We start from the raw sequence: 21,115 nt of genomic DNA, 5'->3' as shown, positions 1-21,115 counted from the left end.
GAGTGACATATAATTTCCTTGGCAGTTTGATAGGGCTGCACATGAGCGGCCTGGATCTCGGTCACCCTTCCCTCCGATCGCTTCCCACGTTGTGGAAGCTGCGGGAGGCGTTCGGTCACCCGCTTAAAGTGTTTCCTCGGATCTACAGAAACTCTCCCTCTGGCTGTTCCAGATGTTTGGCTCTCACAGATCAGACTGAGCGCCACCATCTTCGCAGAGATTAACACTACTCCGTCACCAACGGATGTCCATGTGCGCCACCACGCTTGCATGCCACCACCTTCGATTCTAAGAATCTGTCATGTGCACATTGCATTGCAGAATAGGCGAGATGATCATACCAACAAAGATGGATCTTATGAATGTCAGCCTCAACCGAGCCTCATCCCGGAAACGCTCATGGTAATAAGCCAGCCTGTGTTTTGACCAGTACCACACGACACCACACCACATTCATCTTTTCATGCAAATCAAGGCTCTTGTGTCTTCAATCTTGAAACCGTTGCTGGGATTTTCGTACCCAATATGATGGGCGAACACTCCTCTCGGCGCGCTCTTGGCAAAAGGCCGATCCCGAGACGTGCAACGGTGCAATGGAGGTCGCGTTCCACAAGAATCGCCGATGGTAGGCTGCATGACTTATCGCCAGTTACGACAAGCGCGTTATCTTGAATATTGAATGCTATATAGCCCCAGATAACAGCATCTTGAATCAGCTAAGCCATGCTGTGGAGACCGAAAAAAAAAACTGCCCTGCGGAATGAGCCATCCCGGAGGATCACGACAGAAACGCGATCGAGAAACAATTGCTTTTACTACCTGTCATACCTGCAGAAGCTATGATCACAAGCCGGGCAGAAACTATCTTCCCGCAACTGTAGTTCAAACGCATTTTGAGTGATTTGCAAACACAATTTCCGTGCTTCTCGTTCACCGGCATCCCGCATTGGAAGACAAGCGAGACCGCAGGAAGCGATTGCCTCAAGATCAGGGCGCTGAGCTAGAGGATAAACTCAAGCTTGTGGGGATCCGCGCCTATGACGGTTAGGCGATAGGTTGAGATGGTGTGCAGCAACATGCCACTTTTTGACTGGACTTCTCCGCCTTGAATTTCCGTCCGAAGTCTGCATAAGGGGCAGGGTCGCAGTCGCGAGGTGTCTCGAATGTGAAGTATCCAGTCGCGCTGCGTCTCGCCCGCCAGTAGGGTTTCTGTCAACCATAACGCAGACAAGCAATGCCCAGAGTCAGTCAGGCCCCAGCGGCAGCGATCCTCACCCTCGTAGTCAGGGGTAAACCCAAAGACCCCAGCCGCAAGGCGTTTTCCCCTGCGCTAGTACCAATGAGTTTGTCGGAGAAATAATAGTCGAGGCCAACGGAAATCCCACGATGCCCAGCTTTCTCAGACCGTTAGTGACTTTTCCGGATCGACGGCTTCCATCTGAAATCTGACCTCTCCTAGCGCCACAAAGGTCTAATTGTAGAATAGGCTTCTGTGAACAGCCCGCCAGCTGAGAATTTCCCACATGCCGAACATTTAGAGTCTGCAACGACGTTTTTGGACGATAAAGGCAACGGCGGGAGGACGATAGAGACGAAAAAGGTCGGCCAGGACCGCGGCATAAACATAGGTGGGAGGATGATGGGATCAATCATCGAGTGATAGAATCTAAGTTATCGCTACTGTTCACGAGTAAGGCAATCGCACGAGAGACCGTGCCCAAATCGCTTGCGCCCTCGGGGCGCTTCGGATCCGTGTTGAGCTCTCGCGGAGACCTCGCGGAGTTCGGATATCCCTGTCTGTTCTTGTCACCGCGTGCCCGGGCGTAACAGGGATCAGCTTCCTCATTTAGCCCGCGCGCGCGCCGGCCGGACTGGCCCTGGGCAAAAGTGCGGCCTCGATTAATATGGCGTGTCAACTCGTGCAGGGAGCTCAGTCGAGGGACGGCTCATTGGAGATTCAATGCCGTTGAACTGGATGTTTCTTTCGTAAAGTCAATTTCGATTCCACGTGTGACGAGATAGGCGACCCTTGGAGCTAGCCGGAGCTAACCTTACGGAAACGCAGATTCACCAAAGAGCTGTTGAATGGCTGGTAATTAACTGCCAAGGCTCAGATTCGCTGTTGGTGACCAAACACCTTGGCACGAATGCGACATCCAATCTCAGAATCGCCCGCCTGGCTAGGGTTTCCGAGGGTCCGTTTTTCCCTGCCGATGACCCCGCGCAAAGGGCGCCGACACGCGTCGGCTTTCGTCGCACAATGACGCTATTCACATTACCGCCTGCCTATCCGAAATCTTGGCGAGAACAAATGCGGTTAGACGAGTGAGATCTCAACGCGTCGCCTTCGCCAACACAAGCGAGCTTGGCAAAGCAATACCACATATCACGCGAGATAGAAAAAATGTTTCACTTCTCAAGGTTGTCGGACCATCCGAAAAATGATGTATTGGCTATCTCTATTTTCGCTCTGCGCTACACAAGTCGCTGGGGTGTTCAATGAACCTGCGTTAAAAGTCCAAAACCCAGGACTAGACTGGACACGAGAATCCTTTGTCGAATCATCATTTGAGGGTTATCAAACGCAGCCGGAAAAACACAGGTTCTTGACTGAGAAGACCAAAAGTGAGGCAATAATCAAATAATAGTCGAAATAGATTCGATTCTAACACGACCAGGGTTCACTGTTGACGGAAAGACCCTCCCAAACGTCCACTTTGATGCTGGAGAATCTTATGCGGGCCTGCTTCCGGTGGACTCTTCCGTGGCCAAGGATGACTTGCAACAGCTATACTTCTGGTTCTTCCCCTCTCAATCGCCACCGGCTGAAAAAGAGATCGTTATTTGGCTCACTGGTGGTGTAAGTCTTCTTTCGGGTTCCAAGCAAATTGTTGGTGTTGAAGACGAAAGGCTAATCAAGATGCAGCCTGGTTGCTCGTCCATAGGTGAGCTTCTTCAAGAAAATGGCCCCATATCGTGGAAGCCTGGAACCTTTAGGCCTGTGCAGAACCCCTGGAGTTGGCACCGCCTGAGCAATGTTGTATGGATTGAACAACCCGTGGGAACAGGCTTCTCTCAGGGCCCGGTCACGGCTACCGACGAAAGAGATGTCGCAAGACAGTTCATGGGATTCTGGAAAGCCTTCGTCGACACGTTCGACCTGCATGGCTACAAAGTCTTTGTTACTGGGTCTTCCTATAGCGGCCTGTTCTCTCCGTACATCTCGAGTGCCATGCTTGATGCAGAAGATACGGATTACTTCAACGTCAAGGGCATGATGATCTTTGATCCCTCGATATCGCAACGGAGTATTGGTCAGCAATTTGGAGTGACCAAGACTCTCGAATACTGGGGTCCTGTCTTCACGCTGAACGACACAGTGAGGGCGAAAGTCAACGAAATCGATCGAAGATGTGGCTACAGCGAGTATGTGGACAAATATCTGAGATTCCCACCGGCAGGAACTCAGCCAGTCGATATTCCGAGAGCTTGGAACCCAGACAACGAGTACATTCCTGAGTGTGACATACTGTCATTTGTCGCCGAAGCAGAGAGAGTTGCGAATCCCTGCTTCAGTCTGTACAATGTCCTTCAGACCTGCCCGCTTGCGTACGATCCTATCGGCTTTACCGATAACAGGCTCCGTCATCCGTTAGCTGGTCCGGTTTACTTTGACCAGGAAGATGTCAAAGCAGCCATCAATGCTCCTATTGACAAGGAGTGGCGATTTTGCAGCAGAGAGCCCGTATTTGTAGATGACATCGACAACTCCAACAACCCAGGTCCTGGAAGTTTGCCTCTCATCCCAGGAATCATCGAGAGAACCAACAACGTCATCATCGGGCACGGGTTGCAAGACTTCATCTTGCAGAGCACTGGCACATTGCTTGGTATCCAAAACATGACATGGAGCGGGACGCAGGGGTTCCAAGTGGAGCCTGAGAATACACTGAACATACCACTTCACCCAGAAGTGGAAGCCTTTGGCGGTAGTGGTGAGCTTGGGGTATGGCATTCAGAGAGAGGTCTCACGTATTTCGAGACCCCGATGTCTGGCCACTTCGTCGGTCGTGATGCACCATTTATCTCGTTCCGAGCACTAGAGGTACTATTGGGACGAGTGGAGGACTTTGGGTCAACAGCCCCATTTACGATGGACTACAGAATGGGCGCCCGGAGCGAAGAGCTCTAAGGTACGGCTCTGTCAACAATATCGACAGCTGCACTGAGAACGAAACAAGACCTTGGGAATAGCCTAACAAAGGTTTCATAGAAACCGCGTCATCATTTGGTGGCTGCGCGGCTACATTTTCTCTGCACTTAACTTCTTCATTCGATGATGACAACAAAGGAGACGACGATGGTGTAATTGAATACAGTCACATGAATACTATCAATAGAGGCGCCGATGACGACAACAATAGTAGTGTGTGGTATAAACCCATAGGAAAAGTGGGCGGCCTCTATAAATGCCCTCTCTCTAATATGCATACCTAAAACCATGAAAAAGATATCCTGACGCCATCCTATGCCAGTTTGACGTGAAACAATTGAAGGATTGCTCAAACTGACGCATTCTCCTACAGCTATTTCAACCCTAGTCCTCTCAACTTAAGCGCTAACTGCCCACGCTCGCAGTCCTGCAACCTCGCTCGCTGTGCATGGCTTGTTATCGTAAAGAACGCGATGGTTTGGAATCTTGTTGTCCTTGGTCGGGATCTGAAGGACAATACTTTCCGTTGCGCCAGGGAAAATGGACCCATGCCCTTCTTCTGTGAGGTCCGCGGTATCAGTGGCGAACAGCAACCCAAACTCTCCACCCTTGGTGGTCAGAGTAGTGGAGCTATTGTCTGGCAAAGTGATGACACCAAGGCCTCCAACCAACACTACCCACCTAAGCTGTGTTAGCGTTTCATATTCTCTTCTTTGACTGGGGAAACGTACTGGTTGGTGGGCGCAGGATGGAAACCACTGTCGAAGCCGGCTGGGACGACATTGTACGACATCTTTGAGACATCTCCGAGAATGGTTGTTCTGGTATCAACGAGTCCAGATTGAGTTGATGATCGGAAAGGTTCATCTAACTCCCAGCACTCGAATCGCGAGGCATTGTTGTGCGTGCCAATGGCGGTAACGTTCAGCTTCGTCTCCATCGCAGTGCTCAAGGTAGCAAAGATCGCCAAAAACCGAATTGAGGTGAAAAAGAACATATTGGGGGTTGGTTTAAAGTAATGACAGAGTGTTTGAATTTGATGTGAAAATGATGAGCGATAGTTTGGTTGAAGAAGTCTGGCTGAAGGGGGTTTTTATACCTTCTATGACAGTTGAGATACCTTCATCATTCTCTCAGTGATGCAGCCATCTTTGATATTTCTGTTCTTAGCGTTTTCTGAACTCAAATTGTGTCTGGTATCCTCAGCCTCATCCTCAAAACATATCCACCGCATCTACTTCCCCGAAGGTGGTCATTTTTCAAAGGCCCCCATGTTGTGGATCCACTTGCTTGGGGGTGTTCAATCTCAGCTGGGCAGTGAGCACACTGTCGGGCGAAAGCAGTGATGATTTTGGTGGTCTAAAAGACTACATCTTAGCTTGACCAACCTTCTTCAGAAGCTGCGCCACTGACACAAGACCTTATAGGCCTACAGGTTGGGTTGCATGCGAAGGCTGAGAGCGGAGTTGGGTCCGGACCCCAGGGCTGATTTTAGAGATCACGTCAGCCAACCAACGGTCCCCAACGCTGAGCCGACTGCGCGTGACATTGTCAGATGCTTGGAAGTTCAAATGTATAGGAATTAACCCAAAACGGTATTGATTGCTCTTTACTGAAGAATTTTGACAGAGAACAGAAACCTCGACAAAGCCCACTCAATTTGGGGCCACGGTCTCCCCGAAATGATAGGAATGACAGATAAATATCTAGTTTAATAGGCACTCAATGTGATATCAACGAAGAAACAACCCGTAAGTCAGCATTGTGCGCTGTTGCGCTGTCCTCCTTTAGACATTAAATAGTGACTTTAGTGTCTCGGGTACGCAGAATTCATATTAGATGCAACCAATCGCTGCGTGTCTACACGGCAGAGTGGCGAACCAAAAATCATTCCACACCGGCGAATTCATCATCTGAGTCTTGATGTCCCCGTGTCAAAAAAGGATTTTTTCTTTTCAAAGATTTTTTTTCTTCCGCGCCCCGGTAGCCCTGAATTTCAAGCCTGCCTGAAGCTTTCGTAAACGCCATCCATTGGTTATAGTCCGTGATGCAACAGAGCCATCGGGAAATGCCCAGTATGTATGTACCCTACAATGTAGCTGAGAGTCTAGCTACGTGACAATAACGATTTCCGATGATTGATCGATAAAAGTCGGAGAAGAACTGGCTTTCGGCCAAATTGCGAAAGACTGAGAACAAAGAAAAACTAGATCGTGAGGTTTGAATGGCCAACTCGACACAAGATGGGTGCGCCACTGTAGCACGAGTTCGGAGTTTATCCCGGTTCCCCGAAAGTGGGTTTTTACCCCACCCTTCGGTGAAGAATCGTCTGTTTCGCCCCTCGATCCATCGCAACTCACGACACAAGTCCACAATGCCGCAACATACGCGAAGTCGGACAGGCTGTTTGACCTGCAGGTAAATGAGCCCTCATCAACTCCAGATATCTCGAACTGACTGAAATCCAGAGATGATGGCTACAAATGCGATGAGGCGAAGCCGAACTGCGGCCGGTGTGTCCGACTCGGCAAGGTCTGTAAGGGGTACGGCCTCAGGGTGAGATGGAAGGCTGCGGACGTATCGACAATTCCGTCCAAGGTCACGAAACGACGGAGCCCAAAGTCGAAAGGCTCCACAGCACCTCAGAAAGGCGCTGCTAAGCCAACATCTCCTGAACAGACCGGGACGGTGTTACCAAGTTTGGCTTGGTCATCATCAACTGCACCATCAACTGAAACAAGCCTCATCCAAAACCCATCGTACATTCCGTCGGATATCTCCTCAACGAACAGATTCTTACTCCATCACTGGAACTCGTCTCTTGCGAGCGTAGTCTCCATGGCCTCCGGCAGACAGAACCCATTCCTCATTCACCTGACGCCCATGATGCTGCGCTCGCCAGCCCTTCTGTTCTCCATCTCCTCCATGGCTGCAGGACATCTCGCAGTACTCCGAAAAGACGAGAGTCTCCGGACAGTGGCATCGAGACACATGCTCATGGCGGTATCATCGCTCCGAGAGTCCATTCAGACAGAGAACCCGGAGCTCTCGCTCGCCACCATCATGATGCTCCAGATCTCTGATAGACTGTTCAATACGGACAGCCAAATTGATCACCTCGCTGGCGCCAAAGCCGTGATCATGCACTCGGGAGGCCCTGGGAACTGGACGAGTTCTAGTGCGCAGTTTCTTCTAAGCCTCTGCTTTTACCATGACGTCATGTCATCAATCTCTCGCACAGCGAAGCCGCTCTTGAGCATGACTAATGTGGCTCCTCTGGAGGGCTTGCACAGCCTAGAAAAGCTTACATCACTTCTTTCTATCGTTGGCACAATCAGCAAGATGCAGGGACAGTCGGGCGAAGCACACCAGCGACGCGGTTTCAACATCAGGAAGAACTTGCTGTCCATGGACTCGTCCACAGACGGAGACCAGGAGATCGAGAATACAATCCAGGCCTACAGGCATGCGGCCATTGTCTACCTCTACCGAGTCTGGGACGATGGCACGCAGCCCCCGAAGCCCTTTCACGCAGAGCAATGCATTCACCATCTGCTCAAGGTACCAATCACGTCGTCGTTCTGCTCAGCCCATGCCTGGCCTCTCTGGACCGCGGGATGCGAGTCCGTCGACCCTCAAAACCGGCAGCTCGTTCTCGGAAGAATCAAAGCAATGTACGAAAGCAGACGACTGCCGTCCCTGGCACGGGTTCAACAAGACATGGAAGAGGTTTGGGTCGCCAAGGACGCCCAGCGGATGCAATTTGGGACGGAAAATGTGGATTGCTGCAAGATGATTTTGGATAACCGTCACCGAGAGGCGGACTTGGTCTGATTCTATCTCTATCGACTTCCATCGTCACTATCCCCTCAATCGATGCAATTACCGTCTCTTTGGAGTAGCCGATGACTGTCCAAGACCAAGGCAAGAAGCAATCTTGAAGAAGACATCCGTGTTGTCATACACACCCGCAAATGTCTGCTGGCAGGGACCCATGGCGAAGAGCGGGACATCCGTAATCGAGTGGACGCCTGACGATGAAGATACCGGCAACGTTCCCTGTACGAAGAAACCGTCCTTACCATCCTCCGGGTTAGCCACATATCCGTCTTCTCCGCTGACAACCACCTTACGAGGCGACTCGTGCAGTTGGTAGTTCTCCCTCCGATCGGGGCTAGCTCCAAAGCCGGGCGCAATAGCATACCGGGGGCTCCAGTTCAGCGGGAAGTTGGGCCCGGTGCCGTACTCGATGCCATCGGGCCGCTCAACAGTGTAGTGAGACAGACCGGAACGCTCATAGATGCCGATCGCGTCGCGCTTCTTGCGGTCTGTGTCTTGAGCGGCAAGGTACTTTGTGTCTGCGACGCCAAAGACGTCAAAACCGTGGCCGTGGTCTGCAGTGACGACGATGAGGGTCTCCTCCAGCTCGCCGACCTCCTTCAGCTTCTTCACTGTCGCACGGATCGTATCATCAAACTCGAGAAGATCACCGAGAGCCCTGTCATAGTCGAGGGCGTGCATCTGCTTGTCAATCGACGCGCCCTCGGACATGAGGAAGAAGCCGGTGTCGTTACTGCGCTCGAGAAGGATATCAATTGCCTTGAGGGTCATGTCCTTCAAGCCGGGGAGGTCGAGCGGCGCAGAGCCGTCTCCGGAGGGGTGGGTCTCCAGTTCAGCAATGTTGTCGGTCAAGATGTTTCTGTCAAGCCACACAGGCAAGTGGGAGAGGGAAAACACGCCCAAGGCAGGGGTATCAATCGGTGCTTCCTTGAGGGAGCTCGCGTTCCAGCTGACGGAGTATCCTTGGTTACGGAACTCTTCATAGTAATCCTTGCCTAGGTATGAGGTGGATCCTGGGAGGAAGGTGGAGGCACCGCCGCCAAAGTAGACGTCTGGTCCGGGATGGGTGCTCCACGAATAGTTCGTCATGCCGTTGAGTGCTTGGTCGATGAGAGATCCGGCGTTGGAGCGGGATCTGCTGTGGCCGGTGAGCGCAGCCGGGGTTGCGTCGTCAAGGGCGGCGGTCGTCACTGCACCCCATGCGGAGCCCTATCGGATGGTCAGACAGATTTCAATCTTCCCTTTTCGGGGTGTTCTTACCCAGATCCTAGTCACCATTTCCACAATCGTCTCAACCTTGGGGTCGTCAAAGTCATCCTCAGACGAGTCAGAGTACACACTGGGCATGTTAGCCAGGCACTGTGATCGCTAGCAGAGTTGCCTTACCCCATGGAGTCTGATGTTCCCTTGTGGCCAGAGTACAGCGCTGACGCAGAGTTTGCGCTGTCTGTGACGAAGCTGTCGACTGAGTGAGTCTGTCCAGACGTCAGCCTTAACCCTCGAACCACCACGGTCTCGCTTGATGCAACTCACCATCTGGTGACCAAGGATCGGGAACTCGTCCATCTGCATCCTCGACTGGTACTTCCCGTTCACACTCTTATGACCCAACAACCTCGCAGCGGTAATCATGTTCGTCGTCATACCATCTCCAATGAACAAAATCACATTCTTAGCCTTCTTCTCCTCGGCAAGCGGCCGCACAAACCACTCCGCAAGAGTCTTCTTCGTGCCATTGTAGTAGCTCAGCTCGACCGTGTAGTTGCCCGGCTCGTACAGCGATAGGTGACGGTACGCCTTGGACGCGACGTTGACAACGGACTTCTCCCCCGCATCCTGGGCAAACAGGTCCTCATACCACGAGAACGTCCACGTCTCCAGCTGCGGTTCGTCAAGCGCGAAGAACTCCGTCACGGGCACGCCGTCGGGCTTGCTGTTGCTCGCGATCGTGAGCGTGAACTCTGTGTCCGGGACGCCGTCGTTGAAAGCCTCGGTGCCGTTGACGGGCGCGTGGACCTCGACGCGGATGTCAAAGTTCTGGCCGGGGAGGAAGTTGGCCTGGTCTGGCGGGAAGACGCAGCCGAGGTCGGGGCAGGCGCCGAGACGTTGGAAGGTTTGGGCGAGGGCCGCGGGGGCGGATGCCAAGAGGACCAAGGCGAGGGCGGACATCGCGGGTGAGGTGACGATGGGATGGTCCACCGAGGAGGGAGGGCTTGGGGTGACTGCTATTGAGTGTGCCACGAGGAGGGGTTACGGTCATATACATATCCTCGTGTCACGATGTCAATTCTCCAACCTCCTCTTCGTCGGTGGCTTCATAATGCGTGGCTAACTCGACATAGAAGGTCGTCCAAGGCGCCGCGCAAGTATTCCCCCAACTCCCGGGGCGGAAACCGGGGAATACTCCTACAATGGACCCATGCTGTGACCAGTGAACTCGACTTATCACGAAGAAAGAGGATCGGCGTCGTCCGAAAGCCACTGACGGACCTGTCATGAGGTGGGGGAAGACAGGCATTGCAAGCGCAGGATTGTTCTTGGCTTGCAGCTTCATTGCTGCGTACCCCGCTCCGTTGGTGATTTTCCCCCTCACCAGCTCTCGATAAGCACGCGACCAGTTGCCGAGTTTGCTTGGAGCAACACAATGGTTTGGCCTTTTGTATTGGTGGCGGGAAGCTAAGGCCGGAGGGAAGGTGAAGGAAGAAGCTCACAGGTGCCGGGGACTTCGATCATTTGCTACCTATTCCATCTCTTAGCAGGGATGCAATGCAGGTGGACCATGCAAAGGCACGTAAACTCAATTGATGACGCCTAAAGTATACGTAACAATAAAATAAAGACTTCTTCTCAATTGATTGGAAGTATCGAACACCGGGTTGGTGAACGAGGTCCTTGGATCCCGCTATTCCTCGAGGACGACGTTGTAGGTTTCTGCCGAGACCATGGCCACGGAATCGTATGAAATTGGAGTTCATCCGAAATCCTCTTTAAACAAGCCAAATCGCCAAGAAACGCTTCTTTGCAGCGATAAGGCTAGTTCCTGATTCATGCTCAACGGCCGATGCCAAGACGAACGCCGTTTGCCAAGGCTTCGCCATATCTCTCGGCCACCAACGCACATGGTAACAAAATAACGCAGCGTACAAACTTTTCAACAAGTAAAAATTCTCCAATGTATTGATTGATTGCCATCTCTTCCACGGGGTTCCGACCCCAGATGTCCAAAAGGTTATCTAAACGCCTCAAAACTCTCATCCGTCACCCAACCCACCATACAAACCAACCCGGTTCTAGCCGCATCCCTGCAGTCTCTCGCCAAGTCCTCTTGACCAGTAGCATCGTACGCCTCTGCAGTCAACTTCAAAGCCTTGATGACCTCAAAGGTGGTCACGGCCTGCGTGTCCTTGTACATCCACAGCCTCTCACGGCGGACCGGCTCAACGAACCCAAAGTTGCGAAAGACCTCATTGCCCCATTTGATGACCTTGGCCCACTGCTTCCTTGTATGCAACGCCTCGACAAGCCACATCGTCGGCCAGACGAGCATCAGCCTCGGCAACTTCAACGCGTCGTAGACTTCGGGCTCGTGAAGAGCAGCAAGTTTGCCGGCCATCCTCTCAATCTGTCGAATCGTCGCGTCCGGGTGGAATTTCACCGGGTTCTTCTTTTTGATCGTGCGTTGCAGCTCAGCCAGCGCTGAGACACGCTTCTTGTGTTGCTCCAATGGCGATTTGGCCTCTCCATCACAAAGATCACAGCTGCATTCGAAGCCCCATGTCCTCCGGAACTGCGGCACTCGGAGAAGGAACGCGGCTTTGGGCGGAAGGTAGATGTGCGTGATCTCCGTGCCCTTCGGGATATCCACGGTAGCTCTGACGACAAGCATGTCTCCGACAAAAGACCTATTGCAATTTGGAAGGCAAGAGTGGTTGGCATAAGCTGAGTACACCCAAAGCCCGCGCGACATGCCGTTCTTCCACATGTTCCACTCCCCGTTTGCGGCCTGTGCAGAGACGTGTGCGCCGCTGAAGCAGTTTTTTCGCCGGATCGATTCGAGAAGGAAAACGTCGATGACAGGCTTGCCGTCAACTTCGGTCCCTTCCAGTCCGGAACGCTTGTATGTCCCGCCATAGAGATCGAGAACCTTCTTATGCATGGTGGGGTTGTCTGCGCAGAGCTCTATGAGTTGGGCATATGCTGCAGCAGAGTTGTGCTCTGGGTTGAATTCATTGGGCACACTGGTGGCCTTCTCCGCAAAGACGAGCTCACCTGCCTTGATGTCTTCCGTCGCGAACAGACCGCGCCCATGATGTGGTGATTCTCTAATCTCGGTCCTCGATAGAAAGCTTGCGCGGTCGATGTGGATATTCTTTGGTGTAACATCTTTGGCCATATCGGGGAAGTTGTAGACACCTTCTTCCTCTTCTAGCCGCGCAAGACAGCGTTTGTATTCCTTCTCCACGTTGGACGTCGGCGGTTTGAGGGCAAGAGCGGACTCAAAGTGCTCCTTGCTTGTTTGGAAGTCGGTAAGTTCGTACGATGCTCTTGCCGCAAGGAAGTAGGCCTTCCAGTCTGAGGGACCAGCAATTGAGGCACGAGCGTCCGAGACGGCGTCATCGAAGCGTTTAAGAGCGAGATTGATACTAGCACGTTTCAAGAAAATGCCGCTTCGGAAGGAGTGGTCGGCGTCGCCTGCCACCTCGAGAGCCCTTGTATAGCTGTGAAAGTGTTAGCCAACCGGAAGAATGGCGAGCAGGGCTGACGATACACACCTTTCAACCGCCAACGGAAGATCCTTGGATATGAAGGCTCTATCACCTGCAGTTCCCCAGTCCATCGCCCTGCGGGTCTCTTGTGCTATTCTCCATGGGGTTGGTATCAGAGACTTGTTTTGGTCTTGCCGGAGCCTGATGATGTCTGAGGGGTGGTCCACGCAAAGCATGAAGTCATTAACTCCACTGAACTTATAGTAGGGTTCTTTGATCAAGAGAATGGTCCCTTCTGGGATAGACTGAAGGATGTTGGAGGTACTTTGGTTGTACAACGCCAGCTTGTCAACAGTTCCATGCTCATCTTCGACCACGGTGATGGTCCCAGCACCTTGGTAAGGTGGAGAGATCGCTTTGACGACCAGGTATTTCTCTTCGTGGTGGGTTTCTACGAGAAGCTCATCAAGTCTGATCTGCGATGCAATCAATACGTCGCATGGCTTGTACGAAAACAGGCTAACTGACAGGGGACAAGTCATTGATCGGCTTGCATGACGGCGGATAGGCCAGGGCCAGGACCACTTTCTTCACCATCCGCGGGGCTTTCTCTTCACCGGCCTTCCGTTGTTGCTCGACATAGCGATTGTGCATGCGCAGAATAGCTTCCTTGGGTACTCTCGTCGGCGGCGGCTTGCCAGCATGCGCCTCGGCCTTCTGCAGAAACTCGAGGGAGACATCTGGGTCGACATCGACGAGGATCTCCTCGACCCCGATTTGCAGATTGAAGTCAACGGTGTTGATCGTTGGATCTGTAGCTGAGGGTGCTTCGACGTCTTCGATGTTGTCGACGGCCATGATGGTACTGCCAGATCGCAAGTTTTGCAGTGGATCACATGAACGACACCTTCCGTGGGAAGGTTGCCAAAGTCGCTGTTCAGGGAACCGGGCCATATTTATGCGTATTTCTCCATTATTTCCCATATGTGTCATCTTGAGGTCTCGGCACGCTACCGATTTGAGAATCTCGGAGGTAGTGTGGCGTGTGTTCAACGGGGTCTCCAATTCTGGCAAATTTCCAAAAATGGCACCAATCGCAACAGCTCCGAGATCACCGCCAGGATCCCCGCACTGATTTAACGGACTGTTCGGAGTATGTGCGTCCGTTTCCTTGAAAGATGCGACCCGGCAAAACCGAGTGCCAATCTTTACGCGGCCCCCGGCGGCGAAGCCTGCAATGTCCAAAAATTGCGAGGAGAGGTCTTTCTTGGCGAATGGGACTGGATAATAAGAGAGAAGATGCCATATTCCGAACCTGAGCTAGTGATTTTGTATGTTACAGCAAACAATCATGCCGATCTTCTTCAGCTCACAACAATCTCGATCCAGTGATGATCCCAATACCGGGTTCCCTGCTGCTGTGATCAAATTCTCTCAGAAGCCAATTCCAATATCCTCATTCTCCCAACAGCACACTCTGATGCTTATTCCGCAACCCCAGCCGAAAAGACGTTCGAACAGACGCCAGATTGACCGAGTATCAGAAAGAAATCATCCGGCCGGGGTCGATGATGCGCTCGACATTCAGCTGAACAGCATCGAAGTGCATGAACTTGCAGCTCTCACTTTCCAAGTGATTGATAACGGCAGCCAAGAGGGTGAAATCCATTCCACAGCGGCTGTTCGGGCAATGGTAGAGTGTCTGCTTGTGAACTGGAGAGTTGAGGTGCTGATTGAGATGCTCCAACGCGCGATATTGGTGGTGACACAGGTAACATTCGTAGGCTCGGGTCTTCGGGTTCCAAGTCTTGGCTGTTGCCGTGTACGTGGTGGAGCCCTGCCAGGTGAGAAGCTTCTTGGTAATGACCCCATTCGGGTCGCGTCGGCGGACAGCTTCGTAGAGCTTCTCACGATTGAGGGGGGCGTTGGGGCATCCGCCTTGCTCGAGATGGTGGATGAGGCCAGTCGCGGTGGCACGTGTCTGCTTGCAGAAAGGGCATTGGATACTTGAGGTCCGATGGATCCTGGAGTTGAGATGCTTCAAATTTTAGCTTATTGTCGCAAAGTAATTGGCAAGAAGAAAAAACTCTTACCTGGTTCAGATTGTTCCAGTTGCCGAAGTAGCGGTCGCAGGGGTCGCAGTAGTAATGGTACTGCTGCTCGTGGTAGCGAAAGTCTGCCTCCTCCGAGAAGACGTCGGAACAATCATCGCATTCATACAGGTCGCTATTGGACGACACGGAGTCGGCCCAATGATCCAGAGCATTCATGTGTTGCTCGATGCCACTTCGAGAAGAGCAGTACCTGTCGCACGTGTCGCACTCGTACAACGGCTCGCGGTGCCCGGTTGCATCGAAATGTTGCTGGCGCGACTCCCACCCGGCAGGGAACTCACGCCAGCACGTGCCGCAGGTGAAGACCATCACGATATCGTTGGTGTAAGGATCAGAGAGTGATGGCAGTACAGAGATGGAGAAAAGAAGATGCGGTGATAAGTTGAGGCGACCAAGCTCAGAAGGGAAGTTGTTTTCGTTTGCGACGCGGGCAGTGAATCAGTGACGCGCAAGATAGTCACAGATATTTGCGGTGAGTTGACTTGTCGCCGGCTATCGTCGATATTCGCAAGAAGAAAGACAGGTTTGAGGGGGAATATTGTCGCACGGGGGGCTTCTCTGTCGCGAGGTTGCGAGATTGACGATGCGGAGGAAGAAAATTTTGTTACGTCGACAGTAAAGAAGGAGGGGAAGAGGAGACGCAAACGGAGGTGCACCTGCCTGGCAAGAGTAAAGGTGGTCGTGGGAAGGTGCCTGCCTACCAGACTTTGTTTGTCTCAATTCCGGGAAGCTGCGACTGACATATTGGGAAGGAAGTGCCTTCCTCAAGTCGCCACCATCAAAGCTGAAAATCTTCACTTCCTTAGTTGAAGGTTGCCGTTGGCTGAGGTGTCCGAGTTCGAGTTGGCTTCAAGGCTCTTTTTGATTCTTGTTTTCTGCTGTTTATTCCTTGACTTGGGGTTGTTGGCTTTGACTTCTTTCCTGAGCTAAGAAAGAAGTTGAATAGCTATTCATCATCAGGTTGCCATGCGCTACTCGAGTCTAACTCTCGACAAGTATTTTCTTAGCAATTTCAAGCTCGTCTTTGCGAAACAGACTGCTTCAGTATTTCGAGATCAGTTTTTCGAGAGTAGAAATTGCTGACTTAGTCTATCATTATTTGATCAGACAGGTTCACAGGCTACATGCGGGCAATAACTCATGACTCTAATCTGGAATCATCGCCGAGATCCCCACGGTGTCATCATACCTCTGCAATAGTTGATGATGGCTCTAGACGCTTCCAGCGGATGATGTGCGTAGTCTCTTCTCCTGAATGCGGTGACGGTCGCACTTGATGAGGTGGCCCGCTTCTCTAGCTTGCGAGCCCACATCGCTGTATACTTTGGTGAATTTCTCAAACGTCTATTCTAGTAAAGCAATGTCCAGTCAGGCGTGTCTGATATCATTGAAGCCCCTTCAAGGTGAGAAGTCCTTCCACCAGCTTGGCTGATCTTGTCTCAAACGCTTGATCGGCTCAAACTCGTCCGGTGGAGCGCCACAAGGCAACTGAGGCTGGTGTCCTAGCCCACACTATCAGACCCATAAGTGGCCCAATGGCGACCTTGCCGGGGGAATAACCTGAGGGACTGGGGTTGACGGGACATGCCCATTTTCGGAGATGCTATTCGTGCCCATGCCTCGTTTCCTGTCACAGGGTCGCGATAGCTGACCAGGAGAAGACAAGGCTCTGTAGGCAGACCTCAGCCAGCCGAAGGGCACTTATTCATGTACCCTGTCAACAGGGATCGCTCGTGTCTGCGAAGTGCTTTCGTTGAGAATCCACAGTATCATAGGACCCAAACGACATAAGAAGTGACTGCCTACCTGGCCTCATGAAATGCGTATAAAATGTCTCCATCTTCTTAAAAACTGTCACCAAGCTTCCCATACCATCCAAAACATTATCACAACACCACTCAAACGAAGTGTTATCACGACCCCATCAAAACATTCACCATGCGCTACATTGCCCTTATCGTTGCTATCCTTGTTGGTGTGGCGCTTACAGCACCTGTGGCGCCCTCCACTGGGACTGCTGATTCGTACAGACGGGTAAGCTATCCATGACTGGTTGGCCGAACCACACTGACCACTGGATGTTGCAACAGGATGCTGTGAAGGTAACATTGAACCCTGTTGTCAGGTACCTTACTGACATCGACCTGAACCATACATCGGGCTAATTCCATCAGATTGATTGCTTAGGGGGTTGTGGAGTGAATGGGGCCGTGGATCAGGCAACTGCTTGAACCCTTCAGGGGTGGAATCTTTAAGGGATATACCCCCAGCTCTCACGAGCAATGATGTGTTTGTTAACTGAGGATATTGCAAGCAATGGAAAAGAGTGTTGAATGAGTTGGTTAGTTGTGGCTGGACAATTTAGACATTTTTTTCGGTAAACGATACACGTCCAATACACGGAGTTCAAGGACCATCCAAGTTTCGCCAGCATCGACATAAAGTCGTCCACAGCCAACAAGACATGTAATCAAACCACCACAAGATCTCACGTTTGGGACCAGCGGAACAAAGGCTAAGAGACAGTGAAGTTCCTTTCATCCGCCAATGTATCTTTAGATTAAAGTGTTTTCTGCGTTCAACAGTACCCTAGCTATTGTCTTCTGTTTCCCATTTGTGTTATTCAGTCAGTACAACCCAATCCTCTCCGGTATCGGTCTTTGGCTCAACTCTCAGAGACGGTTTCTCCAAAATTCCTGTGGGCTTCAATCTGTATTCATCAGTCCAAGCAGCCCCACCAGCTTCGATTCAGTCAGCAAGAAGATAAATGCATTTTGTTGGATAGGAGTACTTACTTCGCCATTGATCCGGATAGCACCCCGGTATACCATCGGCCAAGTGAATGTGGCCAAAAGCGTTATACCGACATCCGAAGGCTGTGATGATGATATTATGCTTCCCGCCTTCTAATTCTCCTAGATCCAGAGTTCTGGGCTGAAGTGCAATGTGGTCGTTCTGTTCCGTGCCCCATTGAACCTTGACCACAGGCGTAGCAAAATGTGGAATCGAAAGAGTGATGTTGGATCTCGTGTTGAGCGAGAAGCTGCAGTTGTAAGTCATGTTGCCTGCGTAGAACGGGTGTCCCTGTGCGACAACGTCTCCCCAGCCTAGACTCTGTCGGCGTTCTTGTACAACCGGCCTGTCGTCCTTGAGATCTATGCTGAAGCTGCCCAGCAAGTAAATTCTCTCCAGGTTCGTTAACACACCAAACGGCATACTAAGCTCAATGACATTCTTTCCCTTGCGGATAGCCCTCTTCGGCACCGGCACAGTTTTGATGTCCTCATCGACCCACCAAGACAGCTTCGCGTCGTACACGGGCAACTTGTGGCCATTTATTGTGATTCTGGCGTTTTCGGGGTTCTCCATCTCCAGGTAGGTAAGTGTTTTGATAATGAGCTCTGATTCGAACTCGAAACGGAGGTCAACATAGACTCTTGGCAACCGTTTGGATGGGGGGACGCTCCATGGCTGCTTCCATGCCATGCCCTTTGCCGGCAGCCGCAGCCGGGATCGGATCTCGTTGTCAATCTTGAGTATCTCCTGGCGATTTGAGTCTTCCCATGGCTCATCGTCAATTCTGTAGCAGGCATAGTCCAATAGCAAGACGTTCGGCTCGGACAATACCACTTCCTCAAGTTTCAGCTCGACTGACTCCGCTTTTGGCGGTGACAAAGTCACAGCACCGGCAATGTCGACGAAGGAGAGCTTTTCAGCTGGCACCGCAGATAAACGGAGCAATACGCTGGAACATCCTTCAAACCTGTGCTCGAAGACTGTCCAGCCTCTGTCAATTTCTGCCTTGTGCTGATGCGTTGAGCCCTTGAATGTGTCCAAGACCTCAACTTCCCAGTCGCCTTTGATTCTGACCGTGGTATCGTACGGATTGTTGCGGTCCGTATTGCAGATGAAGACAAATCTTTCTTCTCCATCTTCACGCATCTGATAGAGCAGAGTTTCCGCTGGCCTTCCATCCCTCAATTCAACGGCCACATCCCGGTTTTCGGAGAGGCTGTTCAATATTTCGGCCTGATCCCATGCCAACTTCGTACAGGGCTCAATGTTCAGGCTCAAATCCGGGGATACGGCCTGGGCGTCAACCAGGCTTGGCCCATCACCAGCGATAATGACCTTGCCCCCAGCAGCCGCAAACCTCTTGACAGTGCTGAGCGTAGTTGAGCGAATGGTTCTCAGCTGGGGTAGAATGACTACATCGTAACTGCAATGGCCAACCTTCAGTGGTGCAGACACATCGTCTCCAATTTGGCTTGGCAAAAGACTCTCGGCGATGAAGTCAAAGTCAACCAGCCCGTGAAGCAGCCAGTTCGTCAACTCAGCGAAGTACTGATCCCGTCGTCCAAGCTCGTCATCGCCGCTATTGTTGGGTCCGAAACACAGCCAAGCGCTTTCGATGGGGTGAATGACAGCCACTCGCGTCACGGCACGCCCGCGGGTCATGGCCACGCCGACTCTGGCAAAATGGTCTTCGATGTATTTGTACTCCTTATACCACGGGCTCTGATAGTTGATACTCGCAGGGTAGTCCCGCTTCGCCTCGCCGGCCATGCTGTACCAGCTCAAGTGCTGGACTCGGAACGTGATGCCGAGGGCGGCCTGCCAGTCTCCACAGCCCTTGTGCCCCTCGAAGGTGAAGTACCAGTGCGTGCAGCCGTAGATCTCGCTCATAGCTCCGCGTATCCCGTTTTGGCGCGCGACGCTGGTGCATTGTTTCGCGGTGTTGTACTCCACCCCGTCGCTAAGCAGGTCCATCCCAGGCAGTGACTGATTCCGGTAGCATCGCATGGTCTCGCCGTGGGCGGTTGTTTGTTGTCGTAGTGTCGGCTCTTCCATCATATGCCCATTCAAAAGAATGTTGTTCTTCTTGCACCAGGTGCTGAGAAGGTCAAGGAACGAGGTAACGAAGCGCTCACTTATGTGGTCATGAAAGCGGTAGCGTGTCAAACTCGGCATGTGTCCTGGAAGGTCCCAGAAGAGCTCTGGGATTCCGCTGATCAGGTCAGCGTCACTGCCAAACGTATCCTTGAAGGTATCAGGTAGATCCTGCGTCCATGGCATGAAGATATCTTCGAGGCCATCAGGGCTGGATAGTTGACTCTTGATGGCGACCTGGGGCTCGTCCGTGAAGATGCACGGCACAGTTGAACCGAACTTTTCCCCGACCGCATTCTTGTACACCTCATGAGTGCTCTCAATAAAGCGGCCCATGGCTTTAGTGCTCATCGTATCGATGTACGTCTGGCCGTTGAACCAAGGTGAAGGTGGATTGTGCTCGACGTAGGCGTACCATACCCTTCCCCCAGGATCGGCATCCTCATCAGGATCCAACTTGCGGCTTGATATGAGTCGTCCATTTTCATCCAGGGTGATTGAGAATTTCGCGAGGAGGTATCCCTTTTCGCTTCGGCATGGCTTTGCCGAACTTGGAGCACACTCGCTAGAGGAGATCAGCCAGCTTTCATCACCGGTTCTCAGGTAACAAACCCTCCTAAGTCGACCGTCCCATAAGGATGAATTGTGAGCAAGATGTGCTTAGTCTTGTGTTCAGGGTACTGCTCAATAACCTTGCCCCCAGCAACCCCAGACGGCCACCGGTCATCGTCGTATCTGAACCAGAGTCAGCAATCCCACCCACCGTCATTGGGCCGCAGGCGTCTCACAAGCAGGCGAGCATGCCTTTGCTCTCGGCGTAGTCGACGCAGTCCCGCACCCGATCCATAAACTCCGGGCCCATGTAAGCGGTATCAAGTCCGGTCCGTACATGCATGTGAAAGCCACCCATGCCCATCTCCTCAAGGTAGTCGATTTGGCGCAGCAGCCTCTTCTTTTCCAACGACCCGTTCCATGCCCATAATGGGCACCCGCGGTACTCTGTTGTTGGCCTCTCGAACAGGTCCTGACTGAATGGCTTGGTGCTTTTCGGGTACGTGAGTGGATTCGGCCTCTCCCCGCCGGACTCCGCTCCGGTCCCAGGGGTTGTCGGTCGATCATCCTCAACGTCTACAAACGAGGATTCCATGTTGACGATATTCGAGTTTGAGGATTTATCTCATGGCCAAATTGAGGATGAAACTTCTAGAGCAAAATTGAGCGTGAAGAAAGAGGTCCATTCGCCCTGCAGAATTACACATCTGGGGACTAGCACCTGTGATCTCATGACTTGTTTCAACCTAGCGCGGGTCCCCCGCACAAGCATGTGCGCACATTTCGGCTGGAAACGGACA

At 52.1% G+C, this 21,115-nt stretch overlaps 7 protein-coding genes across 7 annotated transcripts; 2 read left to right on the top strand and 5 right to left on the bottom strand.

The window, feature by feature from the left end:
- Positions 1-2,441: 2,441 nt before the first annotated feature.
- On the top strand, positions 2,442-4,192 carry GCG54_00007589 (putative serine carboxypeptidase; the record flags this gene model as incomplete). Its single annotated transcript, XM_045407568.1, has 3 exons — positions 2,442-2,625; positions 2,679-2,860; positions 2,927-4,192. The coding sequence occupies 3 exons, from the start codon at positions 2,442-2,444 to the stop codon at positions 4,190-4,192; spliced, it is 1,632 nt and encodes a 543-aa protein (XP_045267013.1).
- A 419-nt stretch (positions 4,193-4,611) lies between these two features.
- GCG54_00007588 (uncharacterized protein) lies at positions 4,612-5,210 on the bottom strand (the record flags this gene model as incomplete). The annotated part of the gene is made up of 2 exons (XM_045407567.1): positions 4,612-4,894; positions 4,945-5,210. The coding sequence occupies 2 exons, from the start codon at positions 5,208-5,210 to the stop codon at positions 4,612-4,614; spliced, it is 549 nt and encodes a 182-aa protein (XP_045267012.1).
- Positions 5,211-7,051: 1,841 nt separating this feature from the next.
- On the top strand, positions 7,052-8,047 carry GCG54_00007587 (uncharacterized protein; the record flags this gene model as incomplete). Its single annotated transcript, XM_045407566.1, has 1 exon — positions 7,052-8,047. One exon carries the CDS (start codon positions 7,052-7,054, stop codon positions 8,045-8,047), a length of 996 nt encoding a protein of 331 aa, XP_045267011.1.
- Positions 8,048-8,095: 48 nt separating this feature from the next.
- Positions 8,096-10,222, bottom strand: GCG54_00007586 (Alkaline phosphatase H; the record flags this gene model as incomplete). Its single annotated transcript, XM_045407565.1, has 4 exons — positions 8,096-9,262; positions 9,314-9,392; positions 9,440-9,528; positions 9,587-10,222. The coding sequence occupies 4 exons, from the start codon at positions 10,220-10,222 to the stop codon at positions 8,096-8,098; spliced, it is 1,971 nt and encodes a 656-aa protein (XP_045267010.1).
- A 1,060-nt stretch (positions 10,223-11,282) lies between these two features.
- GCG54_00007585 (uncharacterized protein) lies at positions 11,283-13,617 on the bottom strand (the record flags this gene model as incomplete). Its single annotated transcript, XM_045407564.1, has 3 exons — positions 11,283-12,771; positions 12,826-13,235; positions 13,288-13,617. 3 exons carry the CDS (start codon positions 13,615-13,617, stop codon positions 11,283-11,285), a joined length of 2,229 nt encoding a protein of 742 aa, XP_045267009.1.
- Positions 13,618-14,299: 682 nt separating this feature from the next.
- Positions 14,300-15,182, bottom strand: GCG54_00007584 (uncharacterized protein; the record flags this gene model as incomplete). Its single annotated transcript, XM_045407563.1, has 2 exons — positions 14,300-14,797; positions 14,853-15,182. 2 exons carry the CDS (start codon positions 15,180-15,182, stop codon positions 14,300-14,302), a joined length of 828 nt encoding a protein of 275 aa, XP_045267008.1.
- Positions 15,183-17,492: 2,310 nt separating this feature from the next.
- Positions 17,493-20,910, bottom strand: GCG54_00007583 (uncharacterized protein; the record flags this gene model as incomplete). The annotated part of the gene is made up of 4 exons (XM_045407562.1): positions 17,493-17,614; positions 17,669-20,328; positions 20,376-20,498; positions 20,552-20,910. 4 exons carry the CDS (start codon positions 20,908-20,910, stop codon positions 17,493-17,495), a joined length of 3,264 nt encoding a protein of 1,087 aa, XP_045267007.1.
- Between the last annotated feature and the right edge of the window lie 205 nt (positions 20,911-21,115).

This window comes from Colletotrichum gloeosporioides (genome assembly GCF_011800055.1).
Source record: "Colletotrichum gloeosporioides strain Lc1 chromosome Unknown consensus_27, whole genome shotgun sequence".
In the NCBI taxonomy this organism is placed as follows: Eukaryota; Fungi; Ascomycota; class Sordariomycetes; order Glomerellales; family Glomerellaceae; genus Colletotrichum; species Colletotrichum gloeosporioides.
The sequence above is the reverse complement of the archived record's forward strand: the minus strand, read 5'-3'. Positions and strand labels throughout refer to the sequence as shown.